The following is a 25784-nucleotide window of genomic DNA, read 5'->3' as shown; positions in this document are numbered from 1 at the left end:
AAAATTAAAAAAAAGAAGAAATCTAATATATCTTCCATTTCCTTTGAAAGTAATAAGCCATTGTCTATAATGCTAGTTTGCTAATCTTCCCACTTGCTAAAGTCATCATGATAGTTAACATATGAACTTTAGTACGAGGTGCAAATAAAATGTACCCTTTCTCAAAGTTTCTTCTACTTCTGAAAAAAGAAGAGAAATTCATGAATTCAAACTGAGTTTACATCTACAGACTAAAGCATACTATTGATGGGCTTTTACTTATATCAAACAATCAAACCTTGAATACAAGTGTAAATGAAAGAATAAAGCAATAATTTTCTAAGATACTACAAAACTAAAGTTACAAGTATTTTTCACCATAATGATCAGTTAAAATAGAATAATCTTCTGATGATTAAGATGTAATGTTTCTGGTTATGATAGCAATCTTCACAGAAGATGAAAACATGACTAAAATTTAAGGAAGTCTAGATCACAAGGGGGGATTTTTTTTCTTCAGAAAAACAGCTGAACTTTGGTATCTCAAACATAATATCCCAGAATATCATGGAAAGTGAGAAGGAAGTCCCAATCACCTTTTCTTCATGTATTCTAACCTCAATATCTCCAATCCTTTTATATCTCTTTTTTTTTCTCAGACCAATGGAGTTTGAGATATCAAGGTTTAACTGTATATGACTGAACCATGATTTATTACTCTAAATATCCCTATTAGCAGTTAGCCATGGGTTTGCAATAAAATAAACTATTACGCTGGGGTCCCATCTTGATATCAGATCAAAATGAGGACAGCCCAATAATATCAATATACCTAAAAATTTCACATTTGACAGAGCACAAATACATGTACCATGTGTACAGCACAATATGAAGGAAAAACACATTTCCTCTGTCTTCATGAAAACAGAAAATCACTGCATGCAACATTGATGGAAAAATTAACACAGCATCATAGAAAAACAACGTGTACTGATTCGAAGAAAATTTTCTGCAACAGTAGTTAATCATGTGTTCTGTTACTGAACTTGAAAACTCTTTCTCTCCAATTGTCTTTTGGGGGAAAAATACACAGAACTTATTTCACAATATTTTTAGAAAGATGTATGTTTGGACTATTCCATAATATTCTTATGACTTCAATAGGTTTAAGAAAACCTAAAAAAATTCTATACACTAAATTATTGTTTTACTTAAAGGAAAAACTAAACTACAGCATGCAGACAACTAACACTTATTACCATATCCTCCCCTTATTACTATACTGTAATATTTCTTTGTTAACTGAGAAAAAACATCTTTCCAATACACCCCCCTCCCTCTCCACAACCCCCTAAAACATTTCCACTTCTTTCCTGTAGCTTCTATAAATGGGTAGTCTCTCTTTCACTTTCTGCTTATCTCCCCTTTCTACAGATGGGTAGTTTCATTTTCTTTTGCTGTGCTGTACTCTAATTCATTTCCCGGCAGGTAGGTAAACCTCCTCAAGGCCACAGGTTTGTAATAATGTATGGACAATGGTGGGGCAGAAGCTCGGACAATTTCAGGAGGATTTCTCTGTGACTGTAAATGCAATAGGTGATCTAGCCTCTTTCTCATCTGAGTCTTAGAATAAAACTCTGGATCCTCCACTGAATCGGGAGAAGACAACCTTTCTTCCATCTTATTTTTGTAACAATCACTTTGCTCTGTGGCATCATTTCCGGATTTCTCTCCCCTTGCAGAAGATCTTTTATGTTGGAGGATGAATTCTCCTCTGACTCTTGTACTGTTGTCATATTGCCTGATAATGTTTGTGTCACTTTTAGAGTTAGTACTTTCAGAAGGATATGCAAAGTTAGAGTCTAGTCTATGGAGCAAGAAATTAGTTTTGTTAGTACCCTTCACCAAGCCATGCATAGCAATCCCATCATGCAAAGCTTTCCCAGAAACACCAGACTACAACAGGAAAAACATTTAGACAGAAGCTAGATAGAACAGTGTAAAGCAAGATGAATACTGGTCTTTAGTTGGTCTATAGTTGAACAGGATATTTTCACTTCTGCTTTCAAAAGAGATTTTCAATTTTTTGAAATGATGAACAGTTTTCAGGATTATCATTCTTAATAAAACATACTGCAAGCATGCTAATTTAGCAATTATCTTGGTGTTAACACACAAGATTTTCAGTCGAAAAGTACAATTACAGCTTAATTTAAGATTTAAATACATTCAAGAACAAATCTTTGCCTATAGACAGAGATTCAAAATGGAGAAAATATCCTGTTAAACACCTCATACACACTATACACTGCAGATTAGTTTTACGAGAATATTACTTTTTCATGCCGTTTCATCTTCAAAAAGAAAAAAAGAAAAATAATGAGTATCACTTATTCCCTAACTTTATTAAGAGGAGATACACATCATTTATATATAGAAACATCTAATTAAAAGCCTGACATTCAAAACTTAATCTAGTAATACTGCCATGTAGATGTATCTCATTCCATCATTCATTCAGAGATAATAAACTCAGGGCCAACCATTATCATCATTCTTGCTTGCAATGATTTTTCAGACAGATTCATTTGCATTTATACCATACAATAATGAATTAATCTAAAATTTACCTCCAAGACAGCTTTATTTAACTGTGAAAATTTAAGATGGGATTTACTGAAACTTAAGTTCAATTTCTGATGCAGTCATTTAAAAAAAAGCTAATGAACGTACTCGAAAAAGTCATATTCCTTATGTAAAATTGCATTAACTTAATTATTTTCTTAATGAATATAAAATAAACATTGATTATTGAGATATAATGTTTATGAATAAATGTTTGTTTATTCAGATAATTCTGTTTGTAAGATTACATGAAAAGTATTCAGATTTATTTTTAAAGTCTGCCTATCCAAAAAAAAAAAATCTACAACATACAGACAAACAGGCCAAATAAAAAAAAATACAGCAACAATTACCTACATGTGTGCACACCCATCAAACCTAATGTTAGGCACAAAACTGCCCCATGGTAATGCATATCAACAAACTAACACTGAACACATTTAAGACAACCATAGAGGATAACAGGTGCTTACCATTTCTACAGCACTGCTTTCTTTTGAAGAACTTTCTGCTAGATCCACCCCTGTTGATCCTGGATCCTCCTCTCTGTTTGTGGAAGTCAATGGAATGTCAGGTGCAGAGGATGCTTGATCCTTTTCACCTGAATGTTTTATATCTTGTTCACTTGAATGTTTGCCCCCGTGATCCTCAACACTTGAATGTTTGTCATTATCAGGGATTCTGATCACTGTTTTAGTCAGTGAAGCACTATCAGTGTTTTGACTTGTGTTAGAGACATTTGAAATTGTTAATCCTGAGATAGACGTCCCAGTCGCTGAAGTTAGATGTTCCTTGTCCAATTCAGCTTGAAATGCTGGTTCTAAGCAAAAGAAATATCGTCATCTAAATTGTTCTTTTTTTTCATCAATTTTCAACATAGTAATCATGACGTTAAATTATTCAAGAATTCCATCAATTAGTTTTCACTCTATTCCAGTTTACCCTTATAAAGCAAACACTGATACGATAATTTACTGAAAATAAAAAAAAAGACAAGATTGGAATAGTCAGATAATTTTAAAATATGCAAAAAGAGGCATTCCAAGATTTAAATATTCTGTTAACTCTAGTTTCAAAAAAATAAAATAAAATTTCCTTCATTTTCCCATCCAAAAACAAAACAAAAGGCTCATGAGCCACAATGCTCACGTGAGTCAATATGGCCCTGCCATTCTTCATCAGCAATTTTTTTTTCATATAATTATATACTGCTTTCTAAAACTTTGATCCCCTCCCTATCCTCAGATGTCATGATTTGAACAAACTTGAATCTAAACTATCTGAGGATGCTTCCATATTTGTGTGACTAATCACAGCTTTGCTGTTCTTGAGAAGAAAATTTTTAAAGACTGGCCCTATCCTACCACTGGGGGTCATGATTTGAACAAACTTGAATCTACACAATCTGAGGATGCTTCCATATTAATATGACTAATCATGGCATTGCTGTTCTTGAGCATACTGAGCAGAAGTTTAGTAAAGATTTTTTCCTATATTCCCATATGTCAAACCATTTTGGCCCCATCCTACCACTTGAGGGTCATGATTTGAGCAAACTAGAATCTACACTACCTGAGGATGCCTCATATCAATGTGAATATTAAACATAGCTTTGTTGTTCTTGAGAAGAAGAATCCTATATTTTAAAATTTTGATCCCTCGTTGTGGACCCATTCAACCCGTGGAGGTCTAGATTTGAACCAACTTGAATCTACCCTTGGTAATGAAAGTTTCAACTTCTCTAACCCAGTGGTTCTTGAGAAGAGGATGCCACCAAATTTTCACTAATTCTTAATTATTTCCCCTTGTAAAGGACATGGCCCTAATTTGAACAAACTTGAATCCCCTTCACCCAAGGATGTTTTGTGGTAGTTTAGTTGAAAGTGGCCAAGTGATTCTGGAGAAGAAGTCAAAAAATGTGAAAAGTTTACAGACAGACAGTGAGGACAGCTAGATGGACACCAGACAAAATGTAATCAGAAAAGCTCACTTTCAAGCTTTCAGCTGAGATGAGCTAAAATCAAATCTGTCAGATCCCATAAAATGCAGACCTGCCCATTCTTTTCATTGCAGAGGTGAAATCTCAAACCTAATTTTATGGAATTTCAGAGACAAAGGTGTAACTCTATGTATTTTTCTACTCTGGTTTCTGAATGTTATTTCATATAAATCTAAATCAGCCCCTATGAATTTTTCATATAAATTAATAAAAAACATAACTTCAACTTATTTATTGGCATAAATTCTAAGGAAGTCCATTAAAAATAACCTCTAACTAAAAATTTTTAAGCCTAACATCCTAAAAGCATAACATTGATTTTTAAGGCGTATTAATGTAATTTTGTAATAAAATTCAGAAGAAGTACACCAAAAGAGGAAGGGTGGGCAGGTCTGAAAATGGGGTGTTGTTCACACTGACCAATATCACTGTAACAGCTGGGTGAGGAGGGGGTGTAGCTGGGAGTGCCTTCCGTGTACTCCGTGTGTGTAGGGGTCGATTCTGAAATACTCAGAGGTGGAGATCCCCGGAGACTTGACATTTTTGGGGAGACTGGATAAGTGGTGTCAGCTGGATTGGTCTGGAATGTTGATCCTAGTGCTCCAGGGATCCGACTGAATACATAAGAAATTATACATTCCCAATGATATGTCCATTTTCTTACAGATAAAATGGTATTAAAACTTCAATCAATTTTTTGATAAAAAATAAAAATGAGACAAATCATAAATAAAGATGATTTTTTTTAAGTTTTCCTCAAGCCAGGACCTATTAATATACAGGTTAAAATTGTGAAATAAAGTTTGTATTTTTGGGAATGTTGCAGGATAACCTTTGAGCAGGCGAACGCCTTGGCTTTCATAATATTATTTAAAAATTAAAAACGAGATTTCTCGACCTCAGAGGTTATACTGCATCATTCATGACAACAAGAGCTTTATTTCTATTCTACTAACAGCTCGAAAATATGACTAATCATTTCCTTTATAGAGAAACGAATTAGGTCACAATGTTACAATTCTTCCATTTAACAGCAAAGGGTCAACTTGTTTGTTTACTTGTGTATTGATTGCAATGGAATGCAAATAATTTGAGCTTTTGGCAGATTAAAAATATCCTTGAATTACTTCTAAATTTGTTTGTAACATAAATATTAATTCTTATGATTATAAAATAGCAAAATCAGTCATCTATTTTTTTTTTTTTTTTTTTTGCATTCAGTAAAATCATGGAGTGGGGTAGTTCATTTTGACTTGAGGGAGATTAGCTAAAAAATTTCTTTAATATTTTTCCACCATCAGAAAAGATTTGCATGAGAATCATACTCTTGACTGCCCATAATTGAAAAATTTCAATCTGTGTACATCAAAAATAGATAAAAATTTAAAATTAGAAAACTCTCCATGGTAACTTGTAATAAATTGACAACCTTGCAATTACCTTGACATTTTAATGTCCTGACCTCTTGGAGAAGTATCAGATTTGGAGGCTATGGCCTCCGCAAATGTAGGCGGTGGCGTCGAATTTTCTGGAAGAAGATCTGGCCTGCCTCCTCTTCTTCCTACAAAATAATGCAGTTGAACTTCACTGGTATCTCAAATAACATGGCTATACTATAGTGATTTGGAAGTCCCAACAACTTATTCTTTTTTAAATATTTTTAATTAGCCTCGATATCTCGAATCCTCTGATACTCTGATTTTTTTCTCAGTTCCATAGAGTTCAAAATATTGAGGTTTGACTGTAATTCAAATCAATTAAGTTACAATCACTTTTTATTTCCAGTTGTCATATAAGGATGAAAATTTCATTTTAGAAATCTGAAAGACCATGACTTGTAAAATAGCCAAAGGACCTTTAAATCCATTATCAGACTACTCAAGTATGAATAAAATACCCCGTGTGTAAAATTAACCCCATCTGTAAATTTTCACATTTACAGTTCATGCGACTGTGAGTGTTATGATTTTGTAATATTTACATCTCCAACTGTTTTCTCTGTGTTTACTCTTTGAAAGTTAGGGGTTTTAATTTCTTGATACTTACAAACTGAATGTACATTTTGTCAAATGAAAGGTCAAGTGCCTAATATGCATCAGTTGTAATTCTGTTTGACGTCAGTGAGTGGGGACTATTGAAATTTACATAGAATGTCTTGTGTGCTTCAATTCTTTGATTTTTATTTACATTTTTATTTTATATATAAATGTAAATACAAGGAATCACTGTCTAGTTTGTTAGGTATGCCAGATCATTAATGACAGTTGGAAACGTGGGATAATTTATGCGTAACGGGCAAAGCTCTTTATGTAAATTATGCAGATTATCCCACATTTTGTCAAGACTCCAAATTTCAGACCCAATATTATGATAACCAGGCCAAGATGTCATCAATCCTTGTGTGTGAGGTCCATGATGAATATTCATGTCATAAATCAAAACTAATTTAATCTTTCAGTAGTATTAAAAGCACATAATTACATCATGTATTAAATTTTGCATTATTTTGCTTCTTCTTCAAAATTTTTCGACATGTGCCGCATGGAAGCCATCTTAATTACCATAAATAACTCTGTGTTGCACTCTTAAAGAACTATAGCCCCCTTGATATATAAGAGTGTTTTACAGATCTTGTATATGCATATTAGTAGGTTGTGCTTAAACTCAGCAGAAAGACGTTCATTTAAAAAACCTCTAAATAGCACATTTTTAAGCATGACACTTTAGAAGCATAAAATAGATCTTGATGGTGTAATAGTGTAATTAAGTGATGAAAAGTGGTAGAAATACACCAGAAGCTGAAGGATAGGCTGGTCTGTGACTATACATGTACAAACCTGTTGGTTGATCATCTTCATCTGGGAAGCTAATTGACCGTGTCCTTGCTTCTGACCTTGAAGATTCAGGTAGGATTTCGGATTCAGACACTGTGTTCATTCGTTTGCCTACATTTGTCTTGCGCTTGGAAGGAGAGTGTTTCAAAGCTACAAGAAAAAGAAATTTTAATTAATCATTTATTTTTGGAGAATAGTTGGCAAAGTTAATAAAATTTACTTTTCTTTCATCCATCAATTTGTCATTATTCTACACAAATGGACAATGAAATAAATAGTTCGAAGTGTCACAGTGAAATATTCATGACTGAGTAAAATGCAAAATTCGTGGATATTTCTAGTATTAAATGAATAAGTTGGTTTACAATATTCCTTAATAAAATTGTCTAGTAAACAGTCTATTTCTGCAAAATTTTGCCCAGCAACATATGTTGCAATTGTGTGAATAATTTAATTATAAATTATAATTATTTGGGAAAATCATTTACATTAAAGCAAAATTTTATATGAGTGACAGAGGAATGGACAACCTATAAAGTTCTCACAGACAGTTTCTTCTCTAATCCAATGATGAATGACTTTCTACATACTATTTTTTTATTTTTAAATTTTACGAAAACTTTCTAAGAGGAAAATCAAAATGTTTACACAATGTGATGGCAAGTATGGCTAATGGCATAAAAAAATGACACCTTAAAAAATAACTCATTTGACTTGTGAATTTTACAATTAACATTGACACCTCTCATTTATAAATCATTTTTAAGCATATTAATTATATTTATCATGTTTATAATCATAATTAAAGTTACAAGATTAACTGTACTCTTTATTTCATTAAAAAAAAAAATCCAAAATTAAAGTTCCTTCCTGGAAGCTGGAAGCAAAAACTGATGACCATGATGACATTTCAGTTATTTATGTAAATGTTGATTAACATAATTTATAAGCGTATAAATGTACCATATATATGAAAAGATCGGCCCAAATGAATGATTCATGAACACTTACGTCTAAATGATGTCTGGTGTGGCAGTAGTAATTCCATCCTTTTTATCGGACTTTTTAACTTTTGTTAATTTAAGGTTCACCATCCCACTGTTTAGTCATATAAAATTTTGCTTTAATGATTACAAGTTTCCAAAAGATATCTAAACTATAATTGAATTGTGGACTTCAGCATACCGTATATCCATTTTTTTCGCGATGATCTTATTTTTGCATCTTTTGCGATCATTTTTAAATCGCATACAGTACACACACAGAAATTATATTGGTTATTGTGTGCCATAAAAACGTTAACGATTTTTTTATTATTTTTTATTTAATCGCAAAAAATAACTTATGCAAAATAAAAACTGTACAAATCTACCCTTTTTCGCAAAACTTGCAACACGCGAAAAAAAACCCTGATATACGGTATACTGCTGTGCAAAATCTGACAAAATTCACCTCTTAACATGCTTAACTTGACAATTCTTAATTTTTGATTTTTTTTAGTGAAAGCTATCTCCTTTAGCAGAGGGTCAGTGAACCTTAATTCATATAACTTACATGTAGTTAAGTTTCTATAACCAAGTGTAAAATATTTAAATTGTATGTTGTAAATACATATTACCATTGAATATACATGATTGACAGTTCAAAATATGGTATAATAATTAATACTTATTGTATGGATATGATTGAAATTTATTGTTTTTCTTAAAGTAGAAAAGTCATACCAAAAACATGCATGTAAGTATATTTGCATTATAAATATGAAAAATGAAGTTTTAGATGTCATGAAATAAATTTGTATTCATTTCAGTACAAGACACTTAGTCTAGCAATTATATAGGAATGACACTGAAAAAAAAATTATGAAGAATGAAATTCTTTGGACTAGATGTTCGTGCAGAAAAGTGTGCTCTTAAAATGCAGAATGTACATTTTCATGAAATTTAAAAGAAGAAATTTAACCATACCCCATTTCTGGCGTAGATCTTTAAAAAAAAAAAAATAGCAAAAAGTTGTAACTTTACTGAATTCTGAAACAATCAGTCAAGTAGATCATTGATATGTAACAGCAAATTATATCTGAGAATTAAAGTAACTATTTCAACTCAATTATATATTATTTCTGGAATTTTTCAGATATCAAGTTCAAAAACCATTTTTCCCCCTAAAAAGTTCACCCAAGTTCACTGTACATGCATATATGAACATGACAAAATAAAAGAATTTTCACATGTTCTATTACAGGGTATCAGAGCCAATTTCACATTCTAAAACGATCTGTTTTAAAACATGGTTGTGCTTAACATGATGCATGTAAATAATTTTCACATGATATAACATTACAGAATCAGAGTTCCAACATAACATGCTTGTGGAACACAATTCCATCACTAGTTTCTCTATTGTTAACTTTTGACCTTGACCTTGCAGATATAGCCTTGAACTATCTTCATAATCATCTCTCAAATTTTACAAGACTAACTAGCAAGCAGGCACACTAAAAACTAAATGGGCAATTGCCTTTAATCATGGAAGCATAAAGCGTAACCACAACACTCAGAATAACTGTCATTATGATTTCATGACCACTTGTTCTAAAATTGTTTAAGCATTTGTTTTTCTTTCTCTCTTTTCTCCCTCTCCCCCCTTTTTCAACTCTCGTAAGGCTCTCTTTATAGTCTTTATATTCATTTGATTATAATAATAATTTTTTTAAAAAAAATTGCTTTTGCCAACAAACCTAAGAAAACAAAAGCACATTACAAATACACTTTAACAAATATCAACTACATACAATTTTGCCAAGTTCACCGAAAAAGTAAAAACTGAAAGTAAAAGCACTGAATCTAATGTCAACAAAATATTTTCATTTTCACTGGACAAGACATTGCACAGAACTGATAGGATCAAGCCATTACCTAGATTGACAATTTTGCGGAAGCGCTGTGTGGCCCTAAAGCTAGGCGGTTCCACTGAGAGGGGGAAGCATAAAAGAAGAAACAGAAGTCAAAAACGAAATTGCAAAAAAAAGTCACATTCAGCCATAGTATGTATGTCCCACTTAATCTGATATTTTTTCCTTATTGTTATAATTCTGTTAATATTATAATCTATTAATATGATATTGTTTATTACAATGACTTTTCAAAGCACTGTCTATTTTGTACCTGCTTTGTATAATCACACATACATATTTACCTTAAGGTTTTTTATGTAATAAGTTAAACACACTTACTGGCATGATAAATGTCCATCATAAAGGGACAAACAAATTTAGTTTTCATTAGTTAAGACCATTTGAATTTGATTATACAACCAGTTTGTCAAAGCATACTTTTAAGAATAACGAAAAACTTAAAAACCTATATCTATAACTTTGTCTGGTGAATGTTAAACTACATGTGAAAACAAACAGTTTTTCTGTCATATACAGAATTTATTTCAAATACTGATGCTTATGATATAAGCTTAATTACCATTAATATGAAACATAATAATTAAACATAAATAAAAAGAAATTTTACTTCAATTGGTTATCTTATTCATCTCACTAAATGGCTGAATGTTTGGAAGTATAAAGTTCTTCACAATCACTTCCATTAAGTTTAAGTTAACATTTGGAAAGCAAATATCAAAGGTATTAGATTTTTTAAAATAAATGCATTAATTGAATCTCTTCAGATGTGATGCATTACAAAGTGCAGAGAGGATTGTTAAATATATATATATATGTATATATAAACTGGGCTCATACAGCCTTTGGAGGAATGTGTGCCTGTGCTTCAAAACAAAACAGCTTGAGAATGTGTAAAAATCAGTCAGGAAAATTTATATCTAAAATATGTTCTACTTAAAAGTATACAATAACTACTATGCCGTAACTGTAAGAATTCGTTTTAAAAAAATGAAGAAAAAAACAGGTGGTTCCACAACATACAAGTTAATACCCTGAATGATATAAACACATTTCTACATTAAATAAAAAATATCATAAACATGATTCACTATAGCCTTTTTTTCCTCTAAATCACTTTCTTAAAATTTTATCAAAGGAATCTAAATATTGAGAAAAATAACTTCATAGTTTCTTTACTTTTCTTTTTAAGAATTTTTGAAGAAATCTGAAGCCAAGTTCCTCAATAAAAACCACATAAAAATCCAATTTCCTCGTATTTAAAAGATACCTTAAAAAACACAACACTCTCTTATTCCTAGAATGTTTTGGTTGATAGAGATGTAAAAGAGCTAAATAAAGTGCAGCTACTAAAATTAATTAGCAATCAAGCAATAATTATTTTAACTGAATAGATTTATCTTAAATGTACTTACGAGTTGGAATTTTTCTGAAGACTTTTGTTGACATAAAATCTTGGAATCTATGGGAGTAGTAACTTGGTCTGTGGACTGATATACTGTCCTATTAAACAGTTGAAACAGAAAGTATGAATTTTATTTTCACAAAACACTGTGCCAGGGTTTCAAAAAGAGAATATGGGTGAAAAAATTATGAAAATTAACACATTTCCCACAAAGCCTAGCAAACTGCATAGGAGGAACAAAAATTTATTGAGTAAATTTTCATTATTTTGCACTTTTAATCATGTAAATAGTATCACATTGACGAAATTAATATGCTATAAATGTGTGTTAAAAGATTATCAGATACACATTGAAGACAAACTTCTCCATTTTCACAAATTCAAACACCCTCAATAAGCTGCCAAGGGGGTAGGAAAGCAAAAAACTCAAACCTTTACAGTTGCTGTATTAACTCATTATTCAGGGAAATATCAAATTAAAGTCTTCCCCTTTCATACAGTCACTGTGTTTACTCTCTTATCAGAGAAATATCACATACAAATCATGTTCATCTTCAAGCTGAATTTTACTTACTGCATCAATAACAATAGATTTCATGGTATGCTCAATCTTTTTCTTTAGTCGGTAGCTCTGTAGTATATCAATCACTCCCAGGTAAAGCATGAGTCGCTCCCCTTTGCTGTTCTTGGCAGGAATGCCTCCAGGCCTTTAAAAAAATGCAAGTTCATTTGTTTTTCTTTACTGAAAGCTCTGAATTTACGGTAAGCCAAAAAAACCCATCAACCTTTAATTTCTTAGCTCTCTGATAAAGGAAAGAGACATTTCAGTTCAACTACAACACTATACTATTGTAAAATACTGCTCAGTTAATGCTGGACAGCAATCTCTTAGTAAGTCATATCATTCAAAATTTCAGAGTTTAATTATACTAAAAAGGGACAGAATTTTTAAATTAGGTTATCTACTTAACTGAATTTTTTTTTTTTTATCAAGTATAGCATTTGCCCAAATTTAATATATTTTTTATTAAATCAAAAAAAAAAAGCTAGCTGAGTTTGTTGTGCCACAAGAATATTTAATAGTTTCAAAAGTTGCATAGAGCTCTAACTTCAAGTGGTTTTATGTAGCAGCTTTTCTCTTTTCGTTTCTAATCAATTTCACATTGTTTGCAGCCACATTTTACTTGAACAAGGATAAGTAACTCTTTCAGTAAAATTTTCAGAATATTGAACCCGCACAGCAGTGAACAACCAAATGGGGATTAAACAGTTAATCAGTAATATTGCACAGCACTAGCATCTGCCCACAAAGAAAGGGTTGCACCAGCTTCTGCCCTCAAAGCGCATCTGCCCAAAAAGAAAGGGTTGTGGCAGCATCTGCCCTCATAGAGCATCTGCTCACAAAGAAAGGGTCATGGCAGCATATGCTCATAATGAAAATCTGCTCACAAAGAAAGGGTTGTAGCAGCATATGCCCTCAAAGAGCATCTGCGCCCAAAGAAAGGGTCGGGGAAGCATATGCTCACAATGAGCATCTGCCAACAAAGAAAGGGTTGTGGCAGCATATGCCCACAATGGGCATCTGCCAACAAAGAAAGGGTTGTGCAGCATATGCCCACAAAGAGCAACGGTCCACAAATAAAGGGTTGTGGCAGCATATACCCACAATGAGCATCTGCCCACAAAGAAAGGGTTGTTGCAGTGTATGCCCACAAAGAGCATTTACCCATAAGGAAAGGGTTGTGGCAGCATGTGCCCACAAAGAAAGGGCTGTGGCCTTACGGAATTTCTTCATCCTCCTCTTGATCTTCCTCATCTGACTCTGTTGATTTAGCTGTGATGGACTCCATTGGAGTTGTGTATTGGGCGACTCGGGTCTTTATGGATTTAGTTCTCTGTGGAGCTAAACCTACAAAATAAACATTCATGACATAAATGTATTTCATTTAATAAAATATGATTTGAATTCCTAAATAAATAATAACAGTATCTTATTTAATAAACATGGTCATTAGATGTTACCTTAAAATTATCATTGTTGAATTTTATCTTATAAACATAGGTAATCAGAGATTACAGAGCTCACCTCAACGAATGTTGTCTTTAAGTAAGGCAAAGTCCCACACTAAACTAATAATCTAGGAGTGTGCATCCCTAGATGCAACATTTATGCAATTTTGGTCTGATAGGGCTTGCAGTTACTTGGGAATGGACTTATCTGAAAACTTAAAACTAGACACTCATTCAGAAAATGTAAGTCAAATTCAGCATCCGAAGCAAGTTTTGAGATTGTTCGTCCCTTGATGCATCATCCATGCAAGTTTGGTTCAGATAGGCCTTATAGTTACTTGGAAATGAGATCTGCTACAAAAACTTTAATCTGGTCACTCATCCGGAAAATATAGGTCAGATCCAGCATCTGAAGCAAGTCCAGTAGTGTGAATCCTAAGATGTATCATCCATGCAAGTTTGGTCAATATAGGGTTTATAGTTACTTGGATATGACATCTGCTTCAAAAACTTTAACCTGGTCACTCATCCGGAAAATATAGGTCAGATCCAGCTTCCGAAGCTGGAAACAAGTCCAGTAGTGTGCATCCTTAGATGTATCATCCATGCAAGTTTAGTCAATACAGTGCAGGAAACTAATTTTGATACAGCATCAATGCTGATTTGAATGCTTCCTTTGCTTGCTGATTTGAATGCTTCCTTTGCTTGCTGATTTAATGCTAGTTATCCTTATCCTGATGCTGTTTTATAATTAGGTCAATGCTACCGGAAGTAGCATCATGCTACCGGAAATAGATAATGAATTTCAGCATTGCCGTTTAAAGCAATAAAAGTGCCTTTTACAATTATTTGATCATAATATCTCACTATGTATCAACAATTTGAATACTTTAACCAACATTCTTTCTTTCTTTTTTAATTTTTTACTGAATTAAAACTCATTGATTTTCTGATGCTAGTAGGATAATGCTGATTTTATGTAGGTCAATGCTGGTTTTATCCTTTGCTTGCTGATGCTGATCCCGGTAATGCTGTTTTATTAATGCTGATGCTAGCCCGATCCTGATGCTACTAATGCTTATGCTGATGCTGGTTTATGTAACAAAATTAGTTCCCTGCACTGTATAGGGCTTATAGTTACTTGGAAATGAGATCTGCTCCAAAAACTTTAACCTGGTTACTCATCCATAAAATATAGGTCAGATCCAGCATCTGAAGCAAGTCCAGTAGTGTACATCCTTAAATGTATCATCCATGCAAGTTTGGTCAATATAGGGCTTTTAGTTACTTGGAAATGAGATCTGCTCCAAAAACTTTAACCTGGTCACTCATCCGTAAAATATAGGTCAGATCCAGCATCCAAAGCAAGTCAAGTAGTGTGCATCCTTAGATGTATCATCCATGCAAGTTTGGTCAATATAGGGTTTATAGTTACTTGGATATGACATCTGCTTCAAAAACTTTAACCTGGTCACTCATCCGGAAAATATACAGACCCTGAAACGTGCTACTACCCCAAAAAAGCGTGTGACTTTCGTGCGCTTTTCGTTTCGTGTAAACCGTGCAGCGTTTCGTGCAAACCGTGTAGCGTTTCGTGTAAACCGTGCAGCGTTTCGTGTAAGCTCCAAAGCGTTTCGTGCAAACCGTGTAGCGAGCGTGCGAGAAGCGTGTGAGAAACGTGCGACTTTCGTGTAAGAACCGTGTGAGAAACGTGCGACTTTCGTGCAAGAATCGTGTGAAAAACGTGTAGGATTCATTCGGAAGTCATTTTATTTTAAATATGGATATTGATGGATCAACATGTCATTCTGTGTTGTTTGTAAGTAATATTATTCGCATATATTACCGGTGGTATAAAATAAAAATACGGAAACAACAAATTAAATAAAATTACTCGGTAATGTATTACATATTTGTTTGTTTTTCTTCCTTTTTTAAAAAAATAAAGATGGACATAAAATATGTTCAAAGTAATTAATTATATGTACATCAATTTAGAGGTATTTGATTCAATACATTTTTTAAAGGGGGCAATACTAAACATTTTTTAAAAAAAGAAAATTCACCAAGAACCCGGTCTTGTCCTTTTCATTCATTCATTTGAATCTCTTCACCATTTTACAATTATGGTATATAAAGATTACAGGAACCTATTGGTGATTAATACAAAATAATAGATAGATAAGGCAGGCGTGAAAAATAAAATACAAAATTTAGTGCGTTGCTATAAATGTGAAGTATGGGAATTCTAGGCCGGGGAGCACAGTTAATTCATTTTCTTTATAAACGAACATAATTTTCTTATATCACAAGATTGTGTTACAAATAATGTTGAAACGAAGAATCATTTATAGTCTTTTTATGCATACAATTGGTTAATAATTGTCACATAAATGAATTATAATTCACATGCTTCGGCAAATACAGGGTAAATTATTTCCGGGGGGGGGGGGTGTTCAAATGAAAACACAAACTGAGCTTTTGTTGTTAAGTGTTTTATACATAATTTTGTTTTTAAAGAAATCTATTGCTATATGCATCCCTTAAAAATATACTAGAATCTTCTTTACACGTTCCAACACTCTTCTTACGACAGTGATCAAGGTCATTCACAACAGCGATCACGGGCACCTCGTGCCGGGAACTGAAAACTTGTTCTGTTATTATCTCTTGTCAATCATAGCTAAGATGACACGGGACAATAACGATTGATTTTGATTAGTGAAATTAAATCGTTTTATTAGTATTTAATGGGTACAAATAAATACGGTCCGTGGATTTTATTTCTTAAATTTATCCGATTGTCTGTAAACAGTGAATTAATTTGCCAGTGTATTAGCGAATAAAAAAAATATATAGAAATAAATCTTGAGTACAGTGTAATTATTAGTTGTTTTATTAATCACGCAATTACAGAGCATAATTTTTAGTTTATAGGACATAGGACATGTACATACATGTGTATTGAATGTATTGCTAAAAGCCGTGACTTTTGATTACTTTTTTTTAATTGTCTAGACGGGGTTTGAAATCAAGGATTTTACAAGGTGGTGGATATATTGTTTTTATTTGATAAACACGATGCCTCAAACGAGAACGAGAACGAATATTTATCATTCTGAATAAAGTGCATTTAATGAATTACATGTATCTGGTCCCTCTGGATATCCTTTTATTTTCTTAGAATGGGCACCTGTTTCTATAATAATATTTCCCCCAATGTTATACTAACTGAAACAAGTGCCCGTTATATTTAGCCGTGTACAGATTCGAAGATACAACAGCAAGATCTCGGTAATCTACCCCCCCCCCCCCCCCCCCCTTCCTGCACAATGTAGTGTACATGTCACTTTTTCAAATTATAAACAGAACCTAAACTAATCCAATGAATATATATTTTTTTTTTTATAAATCAAAAAATGAATAAATCAATCAAAAATTGAAAAAGAAAGAAAAGAAAATCAATTCGCTTTCAAAAACCATACGCAATTTAATCATTTATTTTTTTCAAATCAATAACTGAGTTTATTTGTCAGTAATGAAACGACTTTTTAATATCAAACTATAGGCTAATTGTAAAAACATTGGATGCTATAAAAGATTATGAATTACAAATATAATAATTTTTTTCAGTGCGTAATTTAGAGTCTATTTAAAAAGGTTTCTACATAGACGATGATAAGCATTTCACCGAGAGGGCACATACTCAATGATAACTACATCTGTATTAATTAATTACAACCGAAGATTGAGTATTTTACCTGTTAATATAGTACTGGTGTAGCGAGTTTTAATCTTAAACTGAATGATTGCAATTCTTAACTAATCTTTGATTAATCCGTAATAATTTAAATAAAGTCCGAGAGATTCCGAATAGAAAATCCAGATCGAGGCCAAAGCGTGCGAGAATCGTGTACAAAGCGTGTGAGAAACGTGTACAAAGCGTTTCGTGCAGGCTTTCGTGTAAACCGTGCAGCCTTTCGTGCAAAGCGTTTCGTGTAAACCGTGTAGCGTTTCGTGTAAACCGTGCAGCGTTTCGTGCAAACCGTGTAGCGAGCGTGTACCGTTCGTGCAGCGTGCGTGTGGGGTAGTAGCACGTTTCAGGGTCTGTAGGTCAGATCCAGCTTCCGAAGCTGGAAACAAGTCCAGTAGTGTGCATCCTTAGATGTATCATCCATGCAAGTTTAGTCAATATAGGGCTTATAGTTACTTGGAAATGAGATCTGCTCCAAAAACTTTAACCTGGTTACTCATCCATAAAATATAGGTCAGATCCAGCATCTGAAGCAAGTCCAGTAGTGTACATCCTTAAATGTATCATCCATGCAAGTTTGGTCAATATAGGGCTTTTAGTTACTTGGAAATGAGATCTGCTCCAAAAACCTTAACCTGGTCACTCATCCGTAAAATATAGGTCAGATCCAGCATCCAAAGCAAGTCAAGTAGTGTGCATCCTTAGATGTATCATCCATGCAAGTTTGGTCGATATAGGGCTTATAGTTACTTGGAAATGAGATCTACTCCAAAAACCTTAACCTAGTCACTCATCCGGAAAATGTAGGTCAGATCCAGCATCCGAAGCATGTTCAGTAGTGTGCATCCTTAAATGTATCATCCATGCAAGTTTGGTCAATATAGGGCTTATAGTTACTTGGAAATGAGACCTGCTCCAAAATCTTTAACCTGCTCCAAAAACTTCAACCTGCTCCAAAAACATTAACCTGGTTATTCTTTAGCTGAAATTGCAGCATCTGAAACCTTGACTGGTACAATGAAACACACTAGAAGCATCCTCCATGCATCTCTGACTAATATAGGCCACAGAAGTACTTGAAAAGAAAACTGCTCCAAAAACCTTAACCTTGGACGCCGACGCCGAGGGTATTACATAAGCTCCCCCAACTTCGTTGAGGTGAGCTAAAAATGTAATCTTGACCTTAACAATAATCAGTACAGCATGTTATAATTCTCATCAAGTGCTTTTCTCAGATATTTTTTCTTTCTGATAGAGTTTCAGTATTTTTATCATAGAAAAAGCTCACACCATAAAAAAGCCCAATCCATTTATATCCGGATAAATAATATCATTAAATCCACACTGCTAGTATACCTGTCACCAAAGTTATTAATAAATAAAGCACTAGTAATATTTGTTGTGCTTGTTAAAAATGTTAATTATATATTATATAAATATATGTTATACGATATGTTAACTTTATTTTGAAATATATTTGAAGATTGATTGAACATAAAATGCACGTCTGTAAAATAAATCCAAACCCTCTTCACAGCTTGAATGACCTTACAAATTTGCCAAAATAAACAAATGAATATTCTTCACAGATACAAAATCATTTATGGTTACATGTATCTCACTCATTTTTTTAGCTTATAAAAATTTTCTGCAGTTTTCAGTTCATTCATAATAATTTTACATGATCTCCAAATGATGATATTTTAAAATTGCAAAAAAGCCAAAAATTTTAACTTGATCCAAAAGTGCATTAAAAAAATCTTCCATCTACTCTTCCTTCAATATTTTTATAATTAATTTCTACAATTTATGTGTCATTCTGTGTACTCTGAACACTAGGTCTCGACCCCTTGATCCTTAGAATTGAGAAACAATGGTCTACAAAATTAGCCAGTGAAGAGTTTTATAAACATCCTGGTGAGTTTTGTTAGTAAGCAGACCTGCTCGAGACGTGCGACCACCTGATTCTTGTCCCTGGTCTGGCGATAGGGTTGTTTGGAGGGGGTAGTCGGACATTGCCGACACATCAGGATTAGCTGCCGTGCTGAATGACGGCCTCTGTTTCTTCCTCTATAATAAAATGAAGCATTGTTTTGTCAATAAAGAAGTAATTTAATTCTTATGTCAATTCAATAAATATTAAGATCATTTTTAATGCTGTATACAGTTGGATAAAAATTCATCTTTTTCTCTATGTCAGCTTGTTGTGGATGGTTTAATTTGTGCATTCTCTCGATATCTTTTATGATTATGAACCTCTAACATAAGTTATGACCTATTTGTTAAATTCAAGATTTGATTGAAAGTACATGTAGAGTGAATATGAAATCATACAGTTTTTTCCCCCTTTACCATATTGATAAATGCATTTTTCTTTTTAAATTCCCATTCTTTTATTATTCATTTCAATATTATTCCAAAACTTGTCAACAGCAATTCTGGTCTGTTTGTTTCATGTCAACCTGACACTCAGATTTCCAGACAAAGTCTGAAAAAGTTGACTTCCAAAACCTTGTGAAAAGTTTGGTTGAAATTGACTCAGTGGTACAGAAGAAGTTGAAAATGAGAAAAACATAATACAAACAATGGACAACACAAATTGAAATTAACAGACACAGACAGATGCTGATCACCAGAGCTCAATCTTGTGACCTAAGCTCAGCTGATGAACAAAACTCTTAGCTTCCAAACTAAGCTGACCTACATGTAAATAAAAAACTCTGCTGACCTGCTAAAACTCTGCTGTCCTACAACACACAGCTGACCTACAGAACTCAGCTGACCCACAAAAATCAGCTGACTTCATAAAAATCTATAAATAAACAAAGCTGACCCAAGAATCTACATTACCTCCTGAGCTGCAATATCTATGTTGTAAATGCCAAGCAACATGCTGTAGTCCATGATCTTGAAACTTTCTAGCACCTGCATAAAAAAAAAAAGTATTGAATAATTTAAAAGTTTGATCAAAATAATGATTTGTTAATGAACTTATTTCTTTCACATCTATTTTTTTTGTCAAATTCTTGTCAACATGCAGGTCAATTGTGCTCCATTTCATACTTGTTTAATAATTCAATGTTGACAAGCAAGCAAATTTAAAAAAAAAAAAAGATTTCAGAAATGAAATAATCAAAGGCCTGTTAGTACTGCACCTTAAACTTGACAAACTCAATATTCTGGCTTACCCTGCAATCTCTTTGTATGGTTTTAATGAGAGCATCATATTTATCCTTCTCCAGCAGGATTCCCTCTGGATTATTGTTCAGGAAATCCAGGTCTTTTAATGTTGGACTGGACTTTTTTCTCTCAGCTTTTGAGGCTTTTCGTTTATATGTACTTCCTTTCAAATCATACTTCTCATGTAGTTTGACGGAAGAAGGTAGAAGATTATTCATGACAACAAATCGAATATTTTTGCCTCCACACTGGAAAAAAAAATCATTTTTTGTTATATGTCGGCAACTAAAATATTCAAGTGTGTGTATAAATAAAACTTTTCATTCTTTTTGTAAATATTGCTGTTGTCTCCTTTCAGGGATAAATGTCATTCCAAATTGATTCCATCAAGAAACACAAAAATTTGGGATGCCACAAACACTCCTTGAATGAATCCAAGAAATCAAATGAAATACAGTTTAACTTCGGTATCTCTAATACTGATATCTCGAATATCATGGATATGTCGAAGTGATTTGAAAGTCCCAGACCCTTATTCTTTAAATATTTTACCCTGGATATCTCGAATCCTCAGATATCTCGAAGTTTTTTCTTGGTCCCACTGAGTTCGAGATAATGAGGTTTGACTGTATGAACTTGAAACAAGTAACACAAGTTAATACATGTAACTAGTGTTACCTTCTCATTTATTTTTACTATCCTTTTCTGAAAATGACGCAAGTGAAGAAAGCGTAAATTATTGTAAGAAAATACACATACATTTGAAATTTCTTTTTATTTACTATGTTTGTTTAGGTAACCTGTAACCCATTCAAGCAATCTGACCAGGAGGGATTTATGTACTCCATCTATCCCCCAGGCTTTTTTTTTTTGCTAGTTCATTTGTTTCTTTGTTTATTTATTTGTGCTTTGTTTTGTTACTTTCATTGTGCATTGTATACCTTACCTGGTAGCAATAGAATCCATAGAATTTCGGAAGCAATGTTCTAGGATTTTGGTTCAAATTCTGAAAAAAAATCAAGACAAGGGTATTACAGCATTTACTTACAATATACCTCAAAGTATTTAGAATGCATTTTCATAGCTGCTGACTGCAACATTAAACAACTCACAGATGCACACCTTGCTCAAATGCAGGTATCTCCTTTCAATGTAAATTAATATCTTTCATTACCTTTAGTTATAATTATTGCCAAAAAATTGAAATCCTCACAACACCTGACACACATCGGTCTTAGGTACTTGTTATTTTCTGCAACAACCAAATGCAGGATTATTTTTATAGTAAAACTGGGTCTGTTCAACATGTCCAAGGAAAGCAGGTACTTTATACATCAAATAACTGCAGGAATCTTTTTAAGGGGTCATTCACTGTAGGGGGAAAGGAAAGGACACTGGAGGACTTTGAGCCATCATAAAAGGAAATTATACATGCTAGAATCTGACCAAAGCACTGTCTGGATCAAATAAGGAATCCAACTATTGTCTGGATCAAAGCTTGAATCTGACAATTGTTTGGATTAAGGCTAGAATATGACTATTGTCTTAATCAAAGCTTGAATCTGACTAGTGTCTGGATCAAAGTTAGAATGTGACTAGTGTCTGGATCAAGACTAGAATCTGACTACTGTCCAGATTAAAGCTAGAATCTGACTTTTGTTTGGATCAAAGCTAGAATGTGACTATTGTTTTGATCAAAGCTAGAATGTAGCTTTTGTCTTGAACAAAACTAGAAACTGACTATTGTCTGCACAACAATAAAGCAAGAATTTTGATTTAATGTCCTGATCAAATTTAGAATCTATTTTCTGGATCATGGCTAGAATCATCTTATCATCTGGATCAAAAACTTTACATATTTTGTCAGAAAAAAAACCCTCAAACTTAATTTCTCTACATATAGGAAAGTATTACAAAGGGGGATGTAATCAGAAATGACAAAAATCTGCATTTATCTTAAAACCATTATCTTTTATGATTTACTTATTTCCAATGTACATCAAAAATTAGAACTTTTTCCCAAAATATCATACACATAGTATGTACAAGTAGCATTACAAAGAGTCACCCATGCCACAGCAATTTTTTTTTCAATTTACGTCAACAGTATTTAAAGAAGTTTTAATATAAGACGTTTCAGAGTAATCATAACTCCTGTGCAATGGCTAAAAGAAGTGTAGAAATCATTATCAAGTTGCCTTCGTGTAGTTTAAAAATGATTTCTACAACCCTCTGCCCCATGACTTTTGAAAATTATGAAAAATTCAAAAACACATAAAAACAGAGAAATATATTTAACTAAACCATTCCAAATATTTGTGAATGAGAGAGAGAAAGGGAGAGAAATGTAGAAAGCCTATTTCTTGATCATTGATGAATAAGAGTTATGGAGTCAACTATGTCTACAGACAACTTTGAGTTTGCGATATAAATAATGACAGTGCAGTAAAAATCAAAGTACTGAAAGTACTGTAAAGTAGGAAGAATGAAAAGCCATGTCCATTAAACAGTCTCCTAATATCAGATAAAGTTCTATTGAGAATAACAGGTACAGCATGTGTGTTCTGGTTTAGTTGGTTTAGTTGAGCACTGGTATCAACAACACTGTCACAATATGTTTACTGAATAAATACATAAGCGAATTCATTTTATACAACTTTTAAATTAATTTTTTTTTTCTTGCTTATCTGCAAAGATATGGCCTATCTTGACCATTCATCTAAATAACTGTATGATGTAAACCAACTGTTATTCACAATGACTATTATTCTCAATTTGTCAGTTTGAAATCCATTCATGACAATTAATTTTTTGAGACCGAGGAATTAGTATTCATAAATACACAATGAAATAAATTAATAGTTCATGGTGAGAAATATTTGCAAGTAAAAGGTCGCAAAACTCGCACAAATAAAAGTTGGTTTACAGTATACATCTTAAAAATGTTATCCAACACTAATTTATAATAGTAGTGTGAGATGTTTCCCTCAGGTCTTTTTATAAGGTCTTTTTCAAAAGTATCCGCTGATGTATTTATTCTTAGTTAGAATTTGTACACACCACCAAAATACCAGAGATAACAGTGTACAATGATTCAGTTCTCACCAATGACACACGAATCATGTGGATCCCATTATTGACCAAGTACAAAACACAGAAACAAAAAAAATTAATTTTTTTGAACGCAAGTGTAATCTGGAGCTATCTGTTGATCAGACTAATACAGTAACTGTGAAACCAACTAATATTCGTGACACTTTTATTCTGGATTCGTCAGTTTGAATTCTATCCATGACTTTAATTTACGCCATTAAGAAACATTCTACATAAAGTCACAAATAAATGGTTCGCTGTGATAAATAGTCATTGAGGAAAAGAAGGCCATGAAACTTGCAGATATTTCTAGCATGCGAATAAAAGCTGGATTACAGTATTGACAAAATTTCATTTAATTGGTCCTGAAATGAAAACTGTTGCAATGTGGTGTAATGTTTTAATTGCATGGAATGAATTGAAAATTTGGTTTTGTTTACACTCTCTAGGTTTTGTTTACACTCTCTAGTGACTCAGTGTGTTACAAAGCAAGGATTTCATTGGCTGATAAATTCAAAACTGCTGATTATGATTGGCTGTCTCTTACCATGTAGTAGCCAGGCAGTAGTTTCTGCAAAAAGTCTGCCTCTTTGTGTTGTACTGTTTTTATGATGAATTCATCATCTTCACTTAAGTAGAAGATGCTGCCACTCGCACCAGGGTTGGACAGCTCTTTCATTGGTTGGTCACACAGCGAAAGCTAAAATATCAATATTTTAAATCAAAATACAGTCAAACTTTATTAATTTGAACAATGATGTCTCAAACACCATAGACTTCTCAAAGTGTGTTTGAAGTCCCAAGCACTCTTTCTTTATGTATTTGAACCTCAATATCTTTTACTTTCAGATATCTCAAAGTTCTGTCTCAGCCTCATTGTGTTTGAGATAACAAAGTTTGGCTGTACTCCTCAAAAATAACTATACATTGACTGCATTCATTGAATGATATTAATTGAGGAAGGACATAATTGCTTTTATTCTAGGATTCACAAAACCCAAGGGGTGATCAGGGCTTTCATAAAGATTAGAAACAGGCAGTCTTTTACAAAAATAAAAGGTACCTTGAGGAAGCAATTTTAATTAAATACGTTATCAAATTTTTCTCCATCAAATATTATGGTCGGTACAATCATAATTTCAGCCGGGGGAAAGTCCCAGGTACCAGCATATTTTGAAAGTCCTGAAGATACATAGAAGGCCAGATATAGCAAAGTTAGAAATAATTTTTGATTTTGGCTGGTCAGTCAGCTCAAGATTCAATGTTACTAGGCAAATTGCTCTTTGTTTCAGAGTTCTAACTGACAAGACTAGCTTAACTTAAAATTTACTGGTCCATTGAACAAATTACTTGACTTACTTTAAATTTCACAAGTGCTAAGTCACTGAACCAAATTTTTTTTCCTGCCATATCAAAAGCACACGTGGCAAATATTTTAAAGGCACTAAATGCGGCAAATATTTTAATTGCACTCAATGAGGCAAATATTTGAACGACACTAAATTAGACAGTCAAATATTTTAAATAATGCCAGAAACTTGTATTTACTTGTATATTACAACCTGGCTAATTCTAAATTAATTTAACTCAGTCAACATGGTCAAAAAAGGTTACTGTGGAATCACCATTGTTCAGAGGGGACAAATGTTCGAGGATTTTGTGGATCAACCTTTACCCATGAAGTGGACTCACCATGAAATAAGGTCAAAACGAACCATTTAAATTGTTTTTTTCCATGAACATTAACCCCCTCAAACATGTCAAATAAAAAATGATTACACAGTACTTATTCAAAGAAACTGAATGTGCCTCAGCTCAGTCATCCCCTCAAACTTACCAGAAAATCATCTGTTTGGATAGAGAATAATTCCCGAAAATAGCGAAACGCAATGGGAGCATAGGTCTTAAAACGAAAGTCACTACAGTGATGAGCCGGGGTCAGGTTACTTCCCTCTCTGAAACAGGAAAGTAAATAAAAGCATTAAGATATA

At 33.0% G+C, this 25784-nt stretch overlaps 1 protein-coding gene across 6 annotated transcripts in view; it reads right to left on the bottom strand.

Moving 5' to 3' along the window:
• The window catches only part of LOC133198003 (phosphatidylinositol 4-phosphate 5-kinase type-1 alpha-like), a 44626-nt gene that overhangs the window by 5509 nt on the left and 13333 nt on the right, over window positions 1–25784 (bottom strand). Inside the window, exons 5-19 of one of the 6 annotated variants that reach the window (XM_061334156.1) lie at window positions 25631–25748; window positions 24341–24493; window positions 21647–21706; window positions 20709–20948; window positions 20371–20445; window positions 19461–19590; window positions 13539–13665; window positions 12331–12463; window positions 11767–11854; window positions 9405–9422; window positions 7441–7587; window positions 6044–6164; window positions 5024–5217; window positions 3078–3424; window positions 2610–2630 (exon numbers count right to left, since the gene is read on the bottom strand). In XM_061334156.1, coding sequence (XP_061190140.1) covers window positions 2610–2630; window positions 3078–3424; window positions 5024–5217; window positions 6044–6164; window positions 7441–7587; window positions 9405–9422; window positions 11767–11854; window positions 12331–12463; window positions 13539–13665; window positions 19461–19590; window positions 20371–20445; window positions 20709–20948; window positions 21647–21706; window positions 24341–24493; window positions 25631–25748 — 1972 coding nt within the window. Of the gene's footprint in view, window positions 1–1386; window positions 1936–2315; window positions 2334–2609; window positions 2631–3077; window positions 3425–5023; window positions 5218–6043; window positions 6165–7440; window positions 7588–9404; window positions 9423–11766; window positions 11855–12330; window positions 12464–13538; window positions 13666–19460; window positions 19591–20370; window positions 20446–20708; window positions 20949–21646; window positions 21707–24340; window positions 24494–25630; window positions 25749–25784 lie in introns of those variants that run through there. The other 5 variants (XM_061334157.1, XM_061334155.1, XM_061334153.1 and 2 more) reach the window with 5 other exon arrangements.

This window comes from Saccostrea echinata, unplaced genomic scaffold (genome assembly GCF_033153115.1).
Source record: "Saccostrea echinata isolate AGI-Se365-2 ecotype Australia unplaced genomic scaffold, CSIRO_AGI_Sech_v1 ptg000032l, whole genome shotgun sequence".
In the NCBI taxonomy this organism is placed as follows: Eukaryota; Metazoa; Mollusca; class Bivalvia; order Ostreida; family Ostreidae; genus Saccostrea; species Saccostrea echinata.
This window is presented reverse-complemented; position numbering and strand designations above follow the sequence as displayed.